At 39.4% G+C, this 22,964-nt stretch overlaps 1 protein-coding gene across 4 annotated transcripts in view; it reads left to right on the top strand.

The window, feature by feature from the left end:
- The window catches only part of PDLIM5 (PDZ and LIM domain 5), a 258,152-nt gene that overhangs the window by 133,226 nt on the left and 101,962 nt on the right, over positions 1-22,964 (top strand). The window contains exons 5-9 of one of the 4 annotated variants that reach the window (XM_073601103.1): positions 115-131; positions 5,312-5,329; positions 10,368-10,540; positions 13,899-13,929; positions 14,450-18,584. In XM_073601103.1, the coding sequence (XP_073457204.1) occupies positions 115-131; positions 5,312-5,329; positions 10,368-10,540; positions 13,899-13,929; positions 14,450-14,540 (330 nt within the window). In that variant the 3' untranslated portion in view covers positions 14,541-18,584. Of the gene's footprint in view, positions 1-114; positions 132-5,311; positions 5,330-10,367; positions 10,541-13,898; positions 13,930-14,449; positions 18,585-22,964 lie in introns of those variants that run through there. The other 3 variants (XM_073601093.1, XM_073601099.1, XM_073601087.1) reach the window with 3 other exon arrangements.

Genomic DNA, 22,964 nt, shown 5'->3' on the forward strand with positions numbered 1-22,964 from the left:
ATGTGAATTCTAGTATCATTGGAGCATTTTAAAACATTCTGTGCAGCTGCATTTTTAGATTCCCGTCTTACCTCTATTTTATTTTATTTTTTTTATTTCTATTTCCTCTTACAGGGAACAACAGTGGCAAAGTTAGTATTCAGTTCAAATTAATAAATTGTGTGCAGCGACTGCATGTTTTGAAGCAACGTTTTGGCTTCAGCTTAAATTATTAAAAGCCATTGTTAGAGCTTTATTGGATGAGCCATATTTGGAGCAGTCTCCTGGCTTTGGTATTTTAGGGATACAGCAATACAAAATATTCATTGCTTTAAAATTAAACTCTTACAAAAACAGTGCAGTGGTAAAGGTTTCATACCTACAAAACTGCTTGATATTTGGCAACAACAGGAAGGTTTGGGATATTGCTGCACTTCCTACCCACAGTAGTTTGCTCTCCTTTCCCCCATTCAGTCTTTTTAGAGTGAATGGGAACGCTGTGCTTGAAATAAAAGATTGTCATTCTACAGGATGCAGAAGTCATATTGCCCTTATAAAGTGTTGCAGATATGAGGAATTGAAAAACTGTACTAATAATTGTTGCATCAAGACATTGAGGGCCAGATCATGCATCTGTAGATGAGAAGCATAACATAACATAACGCAACACAAATAAAATGGTTAAAAAGGCTCGAGGCTTTTTACCATCATACATGTGCAGCAGTGCCCCCAGCCATAGCTAAATAATACCTGAGCCCCATTTCGATCCAGCGATGTGCACGTAAGTCTCGGCTCTCCCGGGTCTCTTCCTTATTGGCTGAGACAGCAGCGGTAGCCATTGGCTCCCGCTACTGTCAATCACAGCCATTGAGGAGAAAGTGGGGGTAAATGTACACACAGAGCAACGGTTTAGGAGCGAGCCTGCTTGGGTGCCCCCATAGCAAGCTGCTTTCTATGCGGCACTAAGCAGGAGGGAGAGGCCAGGAGTCCCAGCAGGGGATCGGGGCTGCTCTATGCAAAACCATTTCACAGAGCAGGTAAGTATAACATAACCTGTAATATCACTTTAAGTTGAGTACACGATTCATACTGCAGTATGCACCAACATAAAGACCTACATGGAGATTTTTAGTTTAAAAACCCAGTGTGGAGTATTTAATAAACTTGGTCTATCTGCGGTATTTGTCAAAGGAAGAGAAATTGCCAATGGTGGTGTACTTCTGAGATATTAACTTTGTTCTGGTTAGCTCCAGAGGTGGAGGTCATGGGAGAGAGCCCCATGGTATTTACTGGATAGCATTAGTAATTCACTGACTGATTTTATTTTCTGGCTGGAGTTATTCTTTTCTGTAACAATTAATACTTTCATTGTTTCATTTGTATTTGATATTTTTTGTTTTATTTTATCTCTTGAAATACATGCATACATAACATGTAAGTAGAAGTTCACAGCATGTTTTTGAACTGAGGGACAAAACCAGAGGGGTGCAAAAAAATCCAGGGGAGAGTCTTGACATGTGACATGTTAGTCATGTGACTATCCTTGTTGCAATCATGGAAGGCTCCACACTGCATCCTAAAGGCTCAGTTCATACTGCCACGACTTGGAATCCAACTAGTGAGACCCCCAAGTCGCGTGACATGCGAAATCCCATTTTAGTCAATGAGACCTGTCTTAATTAGTGCTACGGAAGTCACTCCGACTTTAGAAAAGGTTCCTGTACTACTTCAAGGGGTCTTCTATCCAACTTGTGCCCATAGACTTTAATGGAAGTTGCCTCCAAGTCAGATCCTCATTTTAATCGGTGTGATTTGGATCCGAAATTACAGGAAGATTACACAGGCATTCCCAAGAGTTGCTTAAAAGTCACGCCAAAGTCACGCGACTTTCAGGTCACGGTAGCGTGAACCGAGCCTAAATTGTATGACCACATTGTGATGTAACCCTGTGGTGTATAGCATAGTGTGGATAGTGGTATCTGCACTTCTCTATAAAAAGGCCCACATGAACACATAGCAAATAACAAAATAATGTATTTGGAATGTATGATAGTAAAATATGTAAGAAATCTGACACTGTTATGATAAAAAAAAGGGTTATACGTCTGTGAACATATGCATTTTGTTTGCATCGGTACTGCTTTTTTTTCTATACAAATCAGTGAAAATGCAAAAGCTTGAAGCAGCTTAGGTCAAAAGCACCCGTGAATGATCTCAAGTGCAAGCTTCGTAAACTTGCCGAAGCTTTCTGCAATACAGTAAAACCTTGGATTGAGATTAACTTGGTTTGAGAGCGTTTTACAAGACAAGCAAAATTTTTTTTTTTTTTTTTAATACATTTTGACTAGATTTACAAGCGATGTCTTGATATACAAGTAGCATCATTTCACAGCTGAGTATAAAAAAAGAGAGGTGCCTCTAATTGTAGCAATATGGTTACATTTAAAAAGGTACAACATTTAGCAACATATTTCTACACTTAGAGGCGCCTCTCATCTCTTTTATACTCTGTAGCTCCTGCTGGATTTTGCTTCTAATCCCCTTCTGGAGGCTTCCATTTGTGGATGGGCATTTTATGGCTACACAACCTGGTCACATTGCTATAATCATTTTATATGGACTATAAACTGAAGGACCTATGAATAAATGGTTGTGGAACTAATCATTTGAGTTTCTTTGATTTTTTATGGGGAAATTCGCTTTGATATACGAGTGCTTTGGATGACAAGCATGTTCCTGGAACAAATTCTGTTCACAATCCAAGGTTTTACTGTACTAATGTTTTGTTTTTTTTTATGTTGTAATGGCACCACCTGCTGGTTAAATCTTATAAAACAGAGCAAGTATCTTGCTAGAAAGTATTACATGAAACTTTAGTGTATTTCCAGTGCACACACATTTAAAAACCAAATTGGAAAAGGCGCTGGTATGACTAGTGATAGTAAACACAGCTGCTGGCAATAGTAAAACAAACTAATTGAACATATAAATCATGTATGTTGTCGCACTAGCATAGTGAAAATTAATTGCTTAAAATAAAAATCCATATCAAAATGAAATCTGGCAAAGAGAAATAATGAAATCGTCCAAATCCAATATGTGTCTTGAGGAAAACACCACTGAAATTGTGTGGAGGTTGTGCTACTCCACAAATCTAGTCACCATGTGTGCAATCATTATTGTAAGAAATGCAATCTTACCAGACTGAAATGAAAAGACTCTATAATCTGTGCATTGTGCATAGGCACAGTCACCCCTCCTCCCTACCCAGCACAGTGTTTGGTAGAGAGGAGAAGAAGTTGGCCGGCGGCTGTGCCCATGTACCCCGCACAGGTCATAGTCTTATACCAGAAGACTGACATCCCTGATGGGCCAGGAGTGCATCTCTGCCTAAATACAAGAGTGAAAGCCAGCTTGACATCTTGGAACCAATGGGTGTGAACTGAATGTTCCCAGTAGAAGTGTTTATAACAGGCGAATCAGTCTCTGTAGTGGGGTAATTTCAGTCTGGTAAGAGTGCATTTCTTATAATGGTGATGGCTCACATGGCGACTACATTTATGGAGTAGCACAACCTCCGCACATTTTCAGTGGTGTTTTCCTCAAGACACATATTGGATTTGGACTATTTTACCAATTTTATTTTCACTATGTTAGCGCAGCAACACATATGATATTCTCATTTAAAATTGTAATGCTGATCATAACCACTTCCCACAAATCGACGTACCCGTATGTCAGGTTTCAGTGGTTCTACCAGGGTCATGGCTGCAGTAGAAGTCATGACCCTGGTCAATTTTTTTTTTTTTTTTTTTATTTTTTACAGCTGGCGATTCGCTATAATGTAAAAGTGATCCGAGCGGCCATGCAGCCTTGTCCCTTGTCCCCTCCCACTGCCTTCCTGGGCTGTTCCACCAGGGAGCCTGGGACTAAAACTGGGGGTTAGGAGGGCACACCATAGAGATGGAGGAACTTCCATCCCCTGTCTCTATGGTGTATGAAACTGGAAATGACGAGGAGTTTGTCACTTCTGGTATCGGTTTGTTTACAAGCAGTTACCGGCTTGTAAAGCACCTGAATAAAAGTGTAATATTGCAGCTTACCAATATGTAGCTGTTGAAAGCTGCATTAGTTTTTGGAAAAATACCTGTCTTTAACTTCTGTGAAATTAACTGAAATCTCAAAAAATGTTATCAGCTTCTCCAGTTATCTTCTATAAATAACAGAACACTTTACCCTATAATTTTTGGAAATGAGGAGAGGTGGAGGAGTATGAAGTCCAGATCAGGAGAGCAGCATAGGGTGACAACACTGCTTTCACAGATACTGTACAGTGAGTGCTGTCATCCTAGGAGCGAAATGTACACTGCACAAGTGGAAGGGACTCGGAGTGCTAAACATCCGTGGGTTAGAGGCGCAAATTGCTTGTTTTGCCTTGAGTGCTGACAACCCATGCTGCAGAAATAATTTTACTGTTGGGAATCACCACAACTTGGGAAATGTTATCAAGGGGTCACGGCACTAGAGGGGTTGAGAACCACTGCTCTACATAGATGAGTTTTTTTTTTTTTTTTTTAGGTCCCTTACACTTGACTCATGGGGATAAATGTAGATGAACGTATGCTGTTCACTTTGCAGGGGGATTTTCACTTTTACTTTAGCTTAGTGAATGTGGTGGAAATTCACTTTGCAAAGAATACCCAATCCCATGCAAGAAACAGAAAAAAAAACATTGCTTGCACACAATTGTTTAATTGATGTCAGCAGAGCCCTATTCACTAAGCTAAGGGAAATGTCCCTTGCAAAGTGAACAGCCCATCGGCTTGCACTGAAAGCAAAGCATTAAAGCACATTGATTGTGCAGGACTGCTAGCAGGTTGAGCATGGATTATGTGTGAAAAAATGTAGCTGCATTTCTTAACTCTGAAAAAATGCATTTTTATTTGGATTGATTTTACATAGCATTCAGCATGCTCTGCATGTGATCTAAGCAATGTGATTCAAGGTTTTTTGCCTTTTACTAGTGAATATCTCCCAAGGTTGCATCTGGCTGAATATGGCTAAACATATATTTGGTCTGTTATCTCTATACATCATTAAACACATTTTGATGACTATTTGGAAACGTAGCAGCTGATACCGAGACTAAAGACCTAAACTGTTGAAAATATATACATTTGGGAGAAATTCCTAAATACCTGTCTTTCTGAAGATATGTTTCCAGTATTTGGGTGAGGAACATATCCCTTTTTCTCATGTCTCTTCTTTTTTTTTTTTTTTTTTTTTCTTTTTCCTTGTTCCCTTTTCTTTACTTTGTCTTTCTTCTCTAAAGGAATCCTCCACCAAAACGGTATGAAACCAGGCTATGTCTCGAATGCATACTAATATTTCCTTTTTATATTCTAATATAGATAAAGCAAGGCATGCATAGATTTATAACCAGCTTGTTTAGGACCCAAAGGCTGGGTTAAATGACACTAATGATGCAAGAGTATTTATCAAAGATTGCCTGTTACCAAATATGTCTTGATATGAAATTATAATTCAGTTGTTTTTCAGCTGTACTTTCCAACATAACTGCTATAAGCATCTGTATTAAATGTTTAAAGCTTTTTTTTTTTTTTTTTTTTCTGTACATTTAATGAAACCTATTGAAGATGAGTTTGTAAATTTAACATTTAAAAAAATATATATGTAATTAGATCCAGGTTATAGAATTTTGTGTCACAGCAAGGAAGAAACTTTATATATATATATATATATATATATATATATATATATATATATATATATATATATATATATATTTTTTTTTATCCTCCAGCATATGTTGGAGTACATGTGCCATCTAGTGGCCACATAAGGCATTATCCTTTAATTCTAAGCTTACTGCTAATATGCCCCAGTGCCAAAAATGTTAACATTATAGTTAGCTGTTACATCTGTATAAATTGAGTTGTCTAGGAACTATTGAATAGTATAAATGCAAAATCAAAAACTTAGGAAAAGTTATTAGAACGGTTATTGGTTCAGACATTTTCTGAAGTACAGTCATCCCTATGGAAATAAAAATATGGAAGTCATAACCATACACACAGTTTTTATTTGTGCAAAAATACACTTAACACATATCCATGATATACTACACATTAAAAATGCTTGGTGTGTCAAATAGAACATTCAAGATTGTGTCACGCACACCAGAAGTAGCAGGGGAGGCTGTCCTTGTTAGCGGGTTGATTATTGTATAGCAGGGTATGTATGTATGTGTGGGAGTAAGGCAGGGCACTTAAATGAAGATGTGAGAGCATGGCAGATGTCTTCCAACCCCTGATATACGGCAGACAGGGAGGCCCTTTTTTTTTCTCTCTTTAATAACTTATGACCATCTAAATTGAGTCCTGGTGAGTACCATCCAATATAGAGTAACCTTCCCACTGCTCTGTGGGAGTTATCTGCCGCTTTCTTACACGTACCAGGTTTTCCTCTTGGTAGGGTGTCTCTGTCCACACCATTTCCAGTGGATTACATGAATTTCCATCATTTTTACCCTGCTAGGAATAATGTTAGTCCCCTCACACGCAAGGTGCTTTTTTGGGAAGTACAAAAAGGGTGAGAATCCTTTTTGGGAATTGCCTTACTGGGTTCTAGATTTCAAACACACTTGGGGGGGGGGGTCAATAATGATTGCTGACTGTTTATTTTCTGCCCTTCTTGGAAGAAATCTGTATCATTACATTCTATATATGTTGTTCCAGTTTGTTATTATTGATCACTAAAAAAGCTGTCAATACATACTCTTCGAGTTTTTGATGATTATTTCACCCTTGGTCCTGAGGAAGCAATAACTTGATGACAGTGTTGTAATGGGTGAAATATCATTGTTTAGTTTTCCATGATGTAATGCTCAGTTTGAAAAACATATCTTGGAGGTTCTACTTGATGAACCAAGTATTTTTAATATGTTGTGTTGTGATGCATATTAAGTGTAATTTTTTTTGTAGAAATAAAAGCTCTATTTTTTTATTATATACCATATTAATGTATTTTTATTCCTAGAGTGCTGTGATTTAAGAGTTCCATATTTTATATATACAGGGATGGAAAAAAGTATTTAATCCCCTGCGGATTTTGTATGTTTGCCCACTGACAAAGAAATGATCAGTCTATAATTTTAATGGTAGACTTATTTTAACAGTGAGAGACAGAATAACAAGAAAAATATCCAGAAAAACGCATTTCACAAAAGTTATAAATTGATTTGTATTTTAATAAATGAAATAAGTATTTCATAGCCCTATCAATAAGCAAGATTTCTGGCTCCCAGGTGTCCTCTAGAGCTGCACAATTAATCGTCAAGAATCGTTATCGCGATCTTGACTAAAGTGTTTCACAATTCTTTCTATGCAAAGAATTCTCTCTGCTCTTCTGAAGCCACAGCCCTTGAAAGAAAGAGAAAAACTGGGCAGTCTGTCAAGAATCAAAACATTCTTTATCAGTTGAATTTACGTATAAACATTGGAAAAAATACTTTAATGAATTAAAAAAAACTAACCAGTAAAGTTAGCCCATTTTTTTTTGTATAATGTGAAAGATTTTACGTCGCGAGAATCGAAGCAAAAAAATTGTGATTCTCATTTTGGCCAGAATCGTGCAGCTCTAGTGTCCTCTATACAAGTAACAAGCTGAGATTAGGAGCTCTCTCTTAAAGGGAGTGCTCCTTATCTTAGCTTGTTGCCTGTATAAAAGACACCTTTCCACAGAAGCAATTCCTATCTCTCCACCATGGTCAAGACCAAAGAGCTGTCCAAGGATTTCAGGAACAAGATTGTAGACCTACACAATCCTGGAATGGGCTTCAAGACCATTGCCAAGCAGCTTTGTGAGAGGGTGGCAATAGTCGGTGCGATTATTCGCAAATGGAAGAAACACAAAATAACTGTCAATCTCCCTTGGTCTGGGGCTCCATACAAGATCTCACCTTGAGGAGTTTCAATGATCATGAGAAAGGTGAGGAATCAACCCACAACTACATGGGAGAATCTTACCAATGAATCATCTCAAGGCAGCTGGGACCATTGTCGCCAAGAAAACAATTGGTAATACACTACGCCATGAAGGACTGCAGTGCCCACAAGGTCCCCCTGCTCAAAGCACATGTACAGACCTGTCTGAAGTTTGCTAATGAACATCTGAATGATTCAGAGGAGAACTGAGTGAAAGTGTTGTGGTCAGATGAGATCAAAATTGGAGGAGGAATGCTGCCTATGACCCCAAGAATACCATCCCCACCATCAAACATGGAGGTGGAAACCTTATGCTTTGGGGGGGGGTTCTGCTAAGGGAACAGGAAAACTTCACCGGATCAAAGGGACAGTGGACGGGGCCATGTGCCATCAAATCTTGGGTGAGAAGAACCTCCTTCCCTCAGCCAGGGCATTGCAAATGGGTCGTGGATGGGTATTCCAGCATGACAATGACCCAAAACACACAGTTAAGGCAACAGAGGAGTAGCTCAAGAAGAAGCACATTAAGGTCCTGGAGTGACCTAGCCAGTCTCCAGACCTTAATCCCAGAAAATATAATATATGGAGGGAGCTGAACATTTTGAGTTCCCAAACGTCAGCCTTTAAACGTTCATTGGAGAGGATCTCCAAAGAGGAGTGGGACAAAATCCCTCCTGAGATGTGTGCAAAGCTGGTGGCCAACTACAAGAAACGTCTGACCTCTGTGATTGCCAACAAGGGTTTTGCCATTAAGTACTAAGTCATGTTTTGCAAAGGGGTCAAATACTTATTTCACTCATTAAAATGCAAATCAGTTTATAACTTTTTTGAAATGCGTTTTCTGGATATTTTTGTTTTTATTACCCCGGTATCCTCTCCTTCAGCAGGCGGTCCGCTTTCAGATAAAAGTGGTCTCTGCGGCAGATTCGCCGCAAGATCACTGTTATCGACGGCAGGAGAGGGCCACCCCCCTTCCACAGTGCTCCGGTGCCCTCCGCCTCTTACCGGAGACGTCGGTAGCGGCGGAGGTGATCGGAGCCTTCTCCTGGCTTGACAGAACGAGTGAGGGGAAGATGGCCTCCACCCGTCTCCATATCATTGCAGGGCGGAAGCAATGTCAAAATGTCACTTCTGCCCATAGCTCTTAAAGGGCCATTTTTTTTTTTTTCAAATGACAATTTTTTTTTCTATTTATTTATTTATTTATTTACTTATTTTTTATTGCATTTTAGTGTAAATATGAAATCTGAGGTCTTTTTGACCCCAGATCTCATATTTAAGAGGTCCTGTCATGCTTTTCTTCTATTACAAGGGATGTTTACATTCCTTGTAATAGGAATAAAAGTGACACATTTTTTTAAAGAACAGTGTAAAAATAAAAGGTAAAATAAATAATTCCAGCCCTAGACCTCCTCTGTAACTCAAAACATGCAACCTGTAGAATTTTTTTTAACCATCGCCTATAGAGATTTTTAAGGGTAAAAGTTTGTCGCCGTTCCACGAGCGGGCTCAATTTTGAAGCGTGACATGTATCAATTTACTCGGCGTAACATTATCTTTCACAAGATAAATAAAAATTGGGCTAACTTTACTGTTCTTATTATTTTTTTTTTTTTTTTTTTTAAATTCAAAAAAGTGTATTTTTTTCCAAAAGTGCGCTTGTAAGGCGCAAATACGGTGTGACAGAAAGTATTGCAACAACCACCATTTTATTTAGGATTTTAGAAAAAAAAATAGTTATGTTTGGGGGTTCTAAGTAATTTTCTAGCAAAAAAAAAATGTTTTTAACTTGTAAACAACAAATCTCAGAAAGAGGCTCGGCCCTTAAGTGGTTAATCTTTTCATTTTGAGCAAATACCAACATAGTAAAGTGTAACGGATTTTTTATTTTTTTACCTGTTGGTATTATTTTGAAGAATTTTTCTTAATCTCAAAATGTTCTTAAAGGACCAGGATACCTAGAATACAGATCCCCTGTAAGAAAAAAACTGCAGAACATCACATCATATTTTAACTGCTTAATTATGTAGTCAGTCATGTCAGACTGAGAAAATATTCCATTTTATGGTATGGTTGTATCCTCTTATTAATTTGCTATTGTTAGAATAATTGCTTATATAACCTTGCTCTAGTTTTCTTATGATCTATGGTCATGGGTTATTGTTCCCAGCTTCTATTCTTGTGTTTTTCATTAATATCCATACCCAGTTCAAGAGCAATATTTCTTCATACAGTAATATTGGTGCCATATGTAATGTTACAGAATCTCTTCTTTTGTCTTAAAAAGAATTAGTGAGGAAATACATATGTTGGCATTCTTTTAACTATGAAAATAGTTTGTCCCATAAAGGCTAAGGCTCTTTTTTTTTTTTTTTTCCTTAGCCCTCCTCGGAAACACATTGTAGACACGAACACCGATTTCTACCATACTCCGATTTATAGCGATGCTAGCAAAAAGCGGCTCATAGACCAAACTGAAGACTGGCATCCACGCACCGGTACTACTCAGTCACGTTCTTTCCGCATTCTTGCTCAGATGACTGGCACTGAAAACCGTAAGTAAAGACTGCATTCTAATTATTAGTAGGTTTCTCAATGTGTGTATAATATACAGTATGTGCATGTTTTTTCCAGAAAACTAGAACCCCTATCCTTTATTCTTACATTTTTTTTTTTCTCATAAGGCCTCATGCATCATAGGACATAAAAAATAGGCTTTTATAGGCATTTAACTTTTTTTTTTTTTTTTTTTTTTTTCCTCCTCTGTTAACCTATGTGGCCATGCACAGATAGGCATTTACGGGCATATTAGAGGTGCATTTGTAGGCTGAAAAGAAACCTCCAAAATACTCGCCATCAGCACGTTTGGGATTGGAGTGTTTGGGTGGAAAAAACTTGCCTAAATGCTAGGTGAGTTTAGCGCCTGAGCATTCATTTATTCCAATGACCAGAATAAATTGATATTCTCTCCAATGGAATAAATGAATACCCATTGTGTCTAAATGCATTTGCAAAGCTGCTTTTTCCTCCCCTGGAGCAAAGGCATTCTATTTTCTTTAAAAGGATCTACAGCATGGCATTGCATGACCTAGAATCTCAGAGTTCAGCTTGACTGAGTAAGCCTCTGAGTGCATTGTTCAGGTGCCCAGTCTGTATGGTTACATATTCTGCCATGTTTAAGTCCATATGAAAGATGTTGCTCAAAACTGAAGGTCTTACCATATTGGCAGTTGTTATACTAATGTATGTATGGAAAGAAGGCAAGCCAGGAGATGCAGTGTGATGCTTTGGGAAATGTTATGTTATGAAAACGTGGGTCCTGGCATCATGTGGATGCTACTTGACATGCATCACCTAACTTAACGTTGTTGACCATACCCCTTTATGGAAACAGTCTTCCCTGATGGCACTGGCACATTGCAAAATGGTTGGAAAATGGTTTAAGGAACAAAAAAAATGAGTTTGAGGTGTTGACTCCAAGCTCTCCAGATCCTGGTCCAATCAAGCATCTGTGGGATGTGCTGGATCACAAGTCTGATCCATGGAGGCCCCACTTCACAACTTGCAGGACTTAAAGAATCTGTTACTGACTGCTCAGTGTCAGATATCACAGCATACCTTCAGAGGTCTAGTGTTTATGCCTCCAATGGGTTAGGGCTGTTTGGTGGCAAAAGTGGAACCTACGCAATATTAGGTAAGCGGTCCAAAAGTTAGAAAACCGAAAACAAACAAAACTGAAGATACAAATTACCTTTTAGGCCGGGTTCACACTGGTACAACATGAGTTGTACGAATGTGGATCAGACTTTAGCCTGCGACTTGAAGTCCAACATCCATCCGACTTCAATGAACAGGGATCCGACTTTGATCCCAACAATGCAGGCACTTTGTGTCTGGTATGAATCTTTAGGGGGAACTCCATGCCAAATTAAAAAAAAAAAAACAGCATGGGTTCCCCCTCCAGGAGCATACCAGGCCCTTCGGTCTGGTATGTACTTTAAGGGGAACCCCCCACGCCAAAAAAATGGCGTGAGTCCCCCCCAAAATCCATACCAGACCCTTATCCGCGCACACAGCCTGGCAGGTCAGGAAAGGGGGTGGGGACGAGTGAGCGCCCCGCCCCCTCCTGAACTGTACCAGGCCGCATGCCCTCAACATGGGGGGGTACTTTTGACTCTGCCCCCCACCCCAAAGCACCCTGTCCCCATGTTGATCAGGACAAGGGCCTCTTCCTGACAACCCTGCCCCCAGATCCTGGCCCCCTGCCCTATGTGAATGAGTATGGGATACATTGTACCCCTACCCATTCACCTAAAAGAAAAGTGTCAAAAATAAAGCGCACTACACAGGTTTTTAAAGTAATTTTGTTAAGGCAGCTCCTGCATCGCTTCCAATTTCTTCTCCCCTCTCTGGGTCTTCTCCGCTGATGTCTTCTAGCCCTCTCCGGTTCTTCTCCCTCTGTCTGCTGTCTTCTGCCTCTGCCGGGTCTTCTCCGCTGTCTTCTGCATCTGTTGAAAGCCCCACCCCTTATGACGTCACCACCCCATCATGCCCCGGGTGGTGACGTCATTAGGGACGGGGCTTCCGGGTAACCTCACTCGGTGACCCCCGCCCCATGCCAATATAAGTAGTGGCACACCACGCACCTAGCATTGGAGCAGGAGAGAGCGTCAAGTCAACATCGGAAGAAGAACAGAGGGAGAAGATGAGCGAGAAGACAGCGGAAAAGACCCGGCAAAGGCAGAAGGCAGAAGACAGTGGACAGAGGGAGAAGAACCGGAGAGGGCTAGAAGACATCAGCAGAGAAGAACCGGCAGAGGAAGAAGACAGCAGCGGAGGATGCAAAAGAGCCGGAGAGGGGAGAAAAAAATCTGAAGCAACGCTGGAGCTGCCTTAATAAATTACTTTACAAAACTGTGTACTGTATTTTATTTTTGACACTTTTTTTTTTTTTTTTTTTTCCCAGGTGAATGGGTAGGGGTACCCAATACGCATTCACATAGTGTGGTGGGCTGGGATTTAGGGGGCCACTTGTTAAAGGGGGCTTCCAGATTCCGATAAGCCCCCCGCCCACAGACCCTGACAACCAACGGCCAGGGTTGTCGGGAAGATGCCCTTGACAAGGTGCTTTGAGGTGGGGGGGCACAAGGCCCCAAAACGCCCCCCTCCCATGTTGAAGGAATGCGGCCTGGTACAGTTCAGGAGGGGGGGGGGGCAGCGATTTTGACGCAATTTCAGGGAATGCCTGTATAAACTTGAAGTCTATGGACCTTAACTCACATCAAAGTCGGACCAAAGTTGTACAGGGACTACTTTGAAGTTGTACAGATATGAATGGTTATCATTGGGAATCATGGGGTACAACTTGTCATGCAACTCTGATGTTCAAAGTCGCACAAGTGTGAAAGGGACCTTATTAGCCTTCAAAATAATTGCCATCCTTCACAACACACTTTTGGCAATGTTCATAGAGCTTCTGGAAACTGTCAGCAAAGGCCTCTTTAGGAATTGATCGCAGAACCGCTGTCACACATTGCTGGAATTCCTTGTGGATGATGCCATCATTGTCGAAGAAGGCAATCAACATTGTCTTGACCAGACTTTTTCAGGCGACTCTTTTTGGAAACCCCATTCCATTGGTTGCCGCTTGGATTCTGGATTAGCAATATACAGGCGCGCGCACCTGGCCCATGTTGCTGTTGAGATATCAAACCATTCAACGAACCTTTTAGACACACCTCATATGTAATACACCTATATGGTGTCCTATGACGCAAGTGTTCTTTGTTTTGATTTAATACGGTATTCATCTTTGTGTCCCTCTCTAGGTTCTCATCTGTTATGTTTTTTATCCTGTATTTTAGCGGCAATTTAACTGGTATCTCCATATTTTTTTCTTCTTTTCCATTGCAGTGAAAGAACCAGAACCTGAAGATGTGAAAAAGTAAGTCTTGTTTTTTCACTTATTGTGTACCTTTGTGTTGTAATGAAAATGAAAAAATACTTTAAAAAATGCTTCTTCTTCTCGTGAGCACCCTATGGATTGTTTTTTGGAATGTTTAAGTAAGCAGTATATCCTTTTTTCCCTGTGTTTTCTAACATGTCTAACCTGATTCTAGCTTATTTTTTTACTTGGATTAACATAGCCAGTAGTAGTCTTAAACATTTTAAGGATTTAACAGGTTGTTTGGCACTGATGTTTTATGTCTTTACCTTGTGTTTGCCATCAATGTTGTTATATGTAGTTACTGTCTTTGATTTGGTGGTAATAACTGTTTTTAGAGTGCATTTTTTTTCGTGTCAGTCTCGCTGAGTGTTTTCAGCAGCTTCAGGAAATGGCATGCAATCATAAAGGCAAAAATCCCTGCATGTGACTTTGCAAATAGCTATGGTAGTTTTATTTCTTGTCAGATTTCCTTTTTCTTATTCTTTTTTCTTTCTTTCTATCCTTTCTGTCTTTGTAGGGAAAGGATTCCTGTGCAAATAATTAGTCCAAAATATACACAATTGCGTGACTGGCACCATGGTGTCTCAGCCCGTGTTCTAAATGTGTAGTGATTCACTCCTTTTTTTTTCTATTCGTTCTTTGCTGCTTGACATTGACAGTGCTGTATTATTACAAGTCAGATGTATGCCACTGTTAATTTGTGCATCATTTTTATGTTCCCAAAAAAAAAAACACGCTTTAGAGGGTGAAAAAATTCAGCAACATAATACATGATAGTTTAGCAAATTGCTTCAGTTAAGGATTTGTTCTGTGAACTAGCATATTGAGGGTAGGATAGTAAAGTGAAAAAAAAGATTGTTTCTGTGAAGGTGTAAGTTAAAGGGAAACTCTAGGACGTTTTAATTTTTTTGTTTTGGGTGGAGTGTCAAAGAAATGTTTGCAGTATATCTGTCATTTCTCCTAGTGTATTCTCCACAGGAATAATAGAAAAATTAATCCCCAAGTAGGGAACTATAAAGGCCCTCTCATGAATAGGTAGGGGAAGATCATCCTGCCTGGACTGGACAGTAGCAACTACTATACTTGAAAATAGACCAATCAACTGAATACAAAGTTTAAAAAAATGTTTGGCCATACCCTGTCACTAAGTTGGGAATACCAAACTGAGCATATAGTGAATAGATGTGTAGTGCAGTTGCATTTAGTGGGAATGACATATAAAATTAACTAATTGATCTAGAGATACAGGTAGCTGAACTTGTATGCAAATGTCAACTTTTCCTTTTAGTTACAGCTGAGCTGCAGGCAAGGAGCAAAATACATATGAAGGGGCAGTTTAACCTGACAAAAGATTTGTGGTTTTGTAGAGAAAAACATGGAGACCACTACAGGATATCTAAACCTAATAACAAAATTGTAATATGTTGCAGCTAAGATGAGGCTAAAATTATTTTTGGCAAGTACGCAAAATACCTGTTGGACCTTGCCAAAAATGCAATGTCATTATCACTTCCTGTGAGCGTAACTGTTGAAGCCTAAAACAATGTCCTCCTTTCTTCTGTAAATTAGTTACTACCCCATCTCCCAAGTAATGTAGCAATGTTTGAAGTCCATTCTGGGTGGCAACCATGGTGCAGCCACCTCATCTAAGGACTGGTAAACCGCTCTATAGAATTAAATATGCCTTGAACTCACTCCCTTCCCCCAGGATGTTGACTGGACTGTGGAAGAACTGTATTTAGTAATGTTTCTGCTTTCACCTCTTAGCATGTTCCTTGTCAACATTTTATGCATGCATTAGACCGAATTGTCTTCCAGGCCTGCCCATCCCTCTCCCCCCTCAGAATGCTGCTGTACTTGATATTGCAAGAGGCTGTTCAATTAAAAATAAGCACATTTAATGATTTATTCTTGAATACATAGCTTAATTATTTTGTGCCTTTTCTGCCTGGAGATTACTTGTAAGCTTAACTTTTGCACCTTCCGTTGGACAGTGGGGGCTATGTATCACAGATAGTGACTAAAGCTGGCCATACATGGTTCGAATTCTGAAATAACTTTCTTTCCAGAATCGTAACCAAGAATTTTTGTTCGAATTTTGCACCATTATTGGGCAGCAGCAACGGTCGATTTTTGTGCGTCCATCGAATTTGAGTGATCGGCATGTTGGAAATTCTTTGAAAACTGACCGATTTTCTAATCAATGTTGGGATAATCCTTGAATTATATTCAAAAAAGAAATGCGCATGAGCGCAAGAAAATAACATTCCTGGAAAAAAGATTCCAGGCCACAAATTCTTTTCTGTAGCAACATGAGGTGAAATTGAAGGCTTGGTTGGTCGAATTTCAAAATCAATAGTGGCACCACCGGATCACAAACTGCACAAAAGTTCTGATTTTCTAAAGAAAATGCATTCGGAATTTGACCCATGTATGGTCTGCATTACAGGAAGCATAGCAGAAGACTGGATCAAGCTCAACTTTTTATGGAAAAGTTTAGATTTGTATATAACTTCAGCTGAATATACCTGTGTAACTACTGATCATTTTAGAAGCAGTGTTCACAGAAGACAACCTCTTCCTTTTCTGCCATCCGATGCTCCATTTGGATTGTCCAAGTTTTTGTGATGGGTTTAAGTTGGACTGTCCGGGGGAGACCCTCATTTAATTATTGTAAGGGTAGAGCCTCTCTTTCCTGCCATTAAGTGGCTCTGCTAGTTTTCCAGGTATGAGCTCCATGGCACTGAAGTCTTCTGTCACCCAGTATCACTGTGATTAGGGAAATATGTTACCCATACTCCCACCAACAAAATTCAAGTTTTTGAAAATTAGCGTTTTACAACTGACAGAAAATACTGATGATGATAGAGAGTGTCAAATTTGTCTTGAGGCATTCAGTATGTTGCAAACAAGTAACCATCTAATATTCTAGATGTACAGCCAAAAAAACATCTTCACTTAAATTGTTGGATACTTGTCATCTAAGGCTGGTATACACAATCATCCCTAAATTCTTATCCCAAATAGTAAAGCCGATAATGTATTTCAAAATCATTTCGTGTTTATAAATTAAGGGCTAGTTTAGACCAGAACGCGGTTTAGGAAACGTGTTTGCGTTTCCCTAACCATGTTCAAAATGCACTGCACTTGCGATCTGCAGAGGGTGTTACTGTTAATGACACTCCAAAAGCAGTGCGTTTCCCTGCACTGGATCGCATGGTACAGTAGTACCATGCAATCCAGTTGCTGTGCGTTTTTTTTATTTTTTTTTTTTTTTGTGCATGCACTACTTTTGGTGCTGTCTGGCGAAATTTCAGCCCATTCAAATGAATGGGCTGAAATTGCACTGCATGTGACTCGCCAAAAAATGCACAGCGTGTTACTGTGCAATTCTTGTGTGATCTGGCCCTAAAAGTCCTGAAATATGCAGATTTTGAAGTTTTATTATAGAAAAGTACAAGTAGTACTTTGGGTTCTGTGAATGCACAGAGTAAATGAATTTAAAATAATAATAAAAAATGTTAAGTAGATACATGTTGCAGTAAATATAATTTCTAGAGGGTTATTTAGAAAAGGGATTGCTTTCTCTGCACCAATACAGTTGGGTATTTCTAGACCTCTTTTGGTGCTATATGAAAATTGTTTTGGCTTGATATTGATAAGTGAGAATGTAAGTTTTATTCTGCAACCAAAACGTTAAACTGTTTACTTAATATGTAAGTGTAATGGCTTATATATCGCACAACAGTGAAACAGCTGTATTATCAAATCGTGTTTTGTTCCACATGTATTGAGGTGGAAAAATGAATTGTGCTATATAAATTTTTGTTACATTTGTACATACTTTCATCACTATATATCACATGCTGAATCTTTGACTTGTAAAGGTTATACTTTAATAATTTAAAAATTAATTCTGGTGCTACCGAACTACTTTAATGATTTCCGAAGTATTATTAGTAAATTTTTAAGTGCTTGCCTTTCTACAGTTTTTATGATGGGCATGTATGATTTTTGTTTTTGTTTGTTTTTTTGTTTTTTTTCAGAATTTTTGCTTTCTTAAAATAAAACTCCATTCGCAATTCTTTTATGTAATATAATGTATCATACAATTTTTTTTTTTTTCCTGACTATGCAATAAAGCGTATTTCCTTGTATTGTGTGTGTGATTGCTGAGCAGTTCTTAGTTAATGTTTATATGCTGTGTGGACTTCATTCTATCATGGTCTCTCCATTTTTTTGTTTCATCATGTTCATTTAAGTTGTCAATGGTTTATTACACTTCAATGTCTCTAATCCCCAAGTGAACCTCTCAGTATAGGAACTGTCAATGAAAGTTAACATGCATATTACGGATTTTAAGTCTACATTCACACCAGCAATTAGGGCTATAGTGCAAATGCCGGTAACAAGAATCAGAGGAATATCTGTCTCTAACCGCAGCTTACTGCTGGATGAGCAAACAGCGACAAACGGGCATTGTGGCTATCAGCCTGTCTCTCGTTGCCTTGTATAGGCTGAGCGGCCGCAGATATTTAAAAACGCTTGTCATTCTGGATGCAGAAATCCTGATTCTTGCGGGCGGAATTCACACTACAGCCCTGATTGGAAGTGTTAATGGTGTTAATGGGGCCATAATGGTTGCACTCAGTATAACAGAACTTCCTTCCCAGTTCTCTTGTTTCATCCTGCATGTTGGTAGAAAAAGCCAATACATAGTGGAGTGTCCAGTTGTTGGAATTCCTGTTGTGTTAAAGAGGTACTTTGAAAGAACATGCAGGCTTGGCTAACTGTGCATGGTCAAGATCAGAACTATGTAGAGTTGGAAGGTTATTTCAGTGACAGAGTTTGATATCCTGTAGTTGGTTAACAGTTGCCTTTCCATCCACTCTTCCAGGAGTGGGCCTCTAATGATGCACAGATTAAAATATTTAATGAAAAGAGAAGAAACTTGTTTAAGACCCCCAATTGCTTTAAAAAAAGCACATGGCAGACATCCTGGAAACTATTTATCCTGTGACTGATTAACGGGTGTTTGTTAATAAAACTATCTTCAGACAGCTGCACAAAATGAAAAGGAGGGGAGAACACAGGAAGCGCCATCTGAGTGTAGTTTTAAGGTACAGTTTAATTGCATGGTAAGTAATGCACTTACGAGATACAAGATAAAATAAGGCTCATCTGTATGTGGGTATGGAGGGTAGCTCTCCCAGCGTCCGAGACAGGCATCCTCGTGTATGGCAAGATGACAGGGGAACAGGCCCGTAGAAGGAGCTGATGCTCCGAGCGTGATGTTCCTCCATTCTCTCCCTGATGTTTCTCTGCTTCCGGTGACATCACTTTCTTGCATTCCATGCTACCCTCCATACCCACATACAGATGAGCCTTATTTTATCTTACGTAGTTACATAGTTGGGTTGAAAAAAGACACAAGTCCATCTAGTTCAACCATAAAAAAAAATTTTTAAAAATCATAAATCCTATAACCACAGTTGATCCAGAGGAAGGCGAAGACCCCCCCCCCCTCCAGAAAGGCAGGATCCAAGAGGCAATCTGATTTTCCCTGGATCAACCTTACCTATAAATGTTAGTACCGAGTTTTATATTATGTACATTTAGGGAAAGAATCCAGGCCTTTCTTAAAGCAATCTACTGAGCTGGCCAGAACCACCTCTGGAGGGGTCTATTCCACATTTTCACAGCTCTTACTGTGAAGAAACCTTTCCATATTTGGGGATGAAATCACTTTTCCTCTAGACGTAAAGAGTGCCCCCTTGTCCTCAGTGTTGACCGTAAAGTAAATAACTGAACACCAAGTTCACTATATGGACCCCTTATATATTTATAACTAAACAAATGTAAGTGCAGCGCAAACTGATAAAAGCCTTAAATAAAAGCATTAAATAAAAAGTCCATCTGGTAAGACATATATTAAATTCTTCTTGGCACAAGCAGACTGGTCCCCTTTTCCTGCGTCTCAGATGTCATATACAAAATCGTATGGGTACGCTTACCAGAAAGGATGGACCCCTTAATTACAGGGGGTCAGACACACCTGGATGAATATCTGATGGGCAGCTGCCTTAGATCTTGTCTGCGGTGGTCGGTCAAACAGTATTCCTGAAGTGAAGCCGCAACAGTTGGTTGCAATCAGGCGCTTGCGGCACACTCCATATAATTAAAAACCGCATCAAATGCAGAATTTTGGCCACTAGAGATCGGCACTATCCTGGGCATATGTACATGGACAAGCTCAGAGGTAGATGTCTTTCATCCAGTTGGTATACAAGGGGACACTTAAACGTAGATGTATTCAGCGTGTGTCACTCTCTTGATGGTCTCCTGTGAACAGGTTACATACCAGGTTTATACATACCAGGTTTATACATGGTGATCATATCCCCCCCTTAATCTCCTGTTCTCAAGAGTGAATTCAGTTCCTCTAATCTTTCCTCATAGCTGAGCTCCTCCATGCCTCTTATCAGTTTGGTTGCCCTTCTCTGCACTTTCTCCAGTTCCCCGATATCCTTTTTGAGAACTGGTGCCCAAAACTGAACTGCATATTCCAGATGAGGTCTTACTAATGATTTGTACAGGGGCAAAATGATATCTCTCTCTGCAGTCCATACCTCTCAATACAAGAAAGGACTTTGCTTGCTTTGGAAACCGCAGCTTGGCATTGCATGCTATTATTGAGCTTATGATCTGCCAAAACCCCCAGATCTTTCTCCACCATTGATTCCCCAGTTGTACTCCCCCTAGTATGTATTAAGCATGCATATTCTTGGCTCCCAAGTGCATAACTTTACATTTATCAACATTAAACCTCATCTGCCCAATTAGACAGTGCATTGAGGTTGGCTTGTAATTTGGAGACATCATATAAGGACGTTATTCCACTGCATAGCTTAGTGTCATCTGCAAAGACAGAGAAATGTTACTTTTAATCTCAGACCCAGTATAATTTATAAATGTATTAAAAAGTAGGGGTCCCAGCACTGAACCTTGGGGTACACCACTGATAACCTTAGACCATTCAGAGTAAGAATCGTTAACCACTACTCTCTGAATTCTTTCTTTTAGCCAGTTTTCTATCCATTTACAAACTGATATTTCCAAGCCTGTAGACTTTACCTTACACATGAGCCGAGTGTGGGGAACTGTGTCAAACACTTTTGCAAAATCCAAATATACCACATCCACCGCCACTCCTCTGTCCAAGGTTTTACTTGCCTCCTCATAAAAAGAAATTAGGTTTGTTTGACAACTTCTGTCTTTCATGAATCCATGCTGTCTGTTGCTTAAAATATTTTTTTTCCAGCAAGAACTCCTCTGTGGTCTTTTATTAAACTCTCCAGTATCTTCCGACTATAAAACTTAAACTAACAGGTCTATAGTTACTCGGTAAAGACTTTGTTCCCTTTTAAATATAGGCACCACAATGGCCCTACGCCAATCCAGTGGTACTATTCTCATCATTAATGAGTCCCTAAAAATTAGATACAATGGCTTTGAAACTACAGAGCTTAATTCTTTTAGGATCCGTGGGTGGATGCCATCTGGTTCAGGTGCTTTATTCTGTCTAAATATTTCTGGACCATATCCCTTTTGAGCTATTGTGGCTTATTTGGGGCTGTGTCACTACCACCCCCATTATGGACATGAGCTCCCCCATGCTCCTTTGTATACACAGAGCTGAAGAAAGTATTTAATAAATTTGCCTTCTCTTTGTCCCCAGTCACCCACACTAGATTATTTTGTAAAGGGCCTACATGCTCAGACCTGACCCTTTTTACTATTGAACGCTTCAGCCCCGGAAGATTTTACCCCCTTCCTGACCAGAGCACTTTTTGCGATTCGGCACTGCGTCGCTTTAACTAACAATTGCGTGGTCGTGCAACGTTGCACTCAAACAAAATTGACGGCCTTTTTTCCCCACAAATAGAGCTTTCTTTTGGTGGTATTTTATCACCTCTGCGGTTTTTATTTGTTGCGCTATAAACAAAAAAAGCGACCACTTTAAATAAAACGCATTTTTTACTTTTTGCTGTAATAAATATCCCCCAAAAATATATATATATATAAAAAAAATAAATTTTCCTCAGTTTAGGCTGATATGTATTCTTCTACATATTTTTGGTAAAAAAAAATGAAATACGTGTATATTGATTGGTTTGCGCAAAATTTATAGCGTCTACAAAATAGGGGATAGTTTTTTGGCACTTTTATCAGTAAATGTTTTTTATTTTTTTACTAGTAATGGCGGGGATCTGCGATTTTTTATTTTTTTTTATCGGGACTGCGACATTATGGCGGACACGTCAGACAATTTTGACACATTTTTGGGACCATTGGCATTAATACAGCGATCAATGCTATAGAAAATGCATTGATTACTGTAAAAATGTCACTGGCAGTGAAGGGGTTAACACTAGGGGGCAATCAAGGGGTTGATGTGTTCCCTAGTTTGTGTTCTAACTGAAGGGGGGAGGGGACTGTGTAGGGGAGATGACAGATCACTGTTCATACTCGGTACACACAGATCCCGGTTCTCCGTGTGCCCCAAGAGATTGCGGGAGCACGGCGGTGATCATGACCGCCGGGCACTTGCATTGGCTCGGGGGCTGAGTGCGCGCCCCCTAGTGGCCACAGGGCAAAGTGACTTAACATGACGTCATTTTGCCCAGCCGTGCCATTCTGCTGCAGTACAACTGCGGTGGATGCTTGGCAAGTGGTTAATATATTTGAAGCATTTTTTGGGATTTGTCCTACTATCTTTTGCAATCTGTCATTCGTTTTGAGTTTTTGCATCCTTATTTTTCCTTTTTACATATTCTGTTATATTCTTTGTAACATTTAAACTATGCTAGTGTTCCTTCATTTTTATATTTTGTAAAAATTCTTTTCTTATTGTTTATAGCTTTTTTTAACTTTGGCTGTGAGCCATATAGGTTTTATTTTTAGCCTTTTAAACTTCTTGCCAATGGGAATATACTTTGCATTGAGTTAACAAATAGTCACTTTGAGGAATT

Source organism: Aquarana catesbeiana, linkage group LG01, assembly GCF_042186555.1.
Source record: "Aquarana catesbeiana isolate 2022-GZ linkage group LG01, ASM4218655v1, whole genome shotgun sequence".
Taxonomy (NCBI): Eukaryota; Metazoa; Chordata; class Amphibia; order Anura; family Ranidae; genus Aquarana; species Aquarana catesbeiana.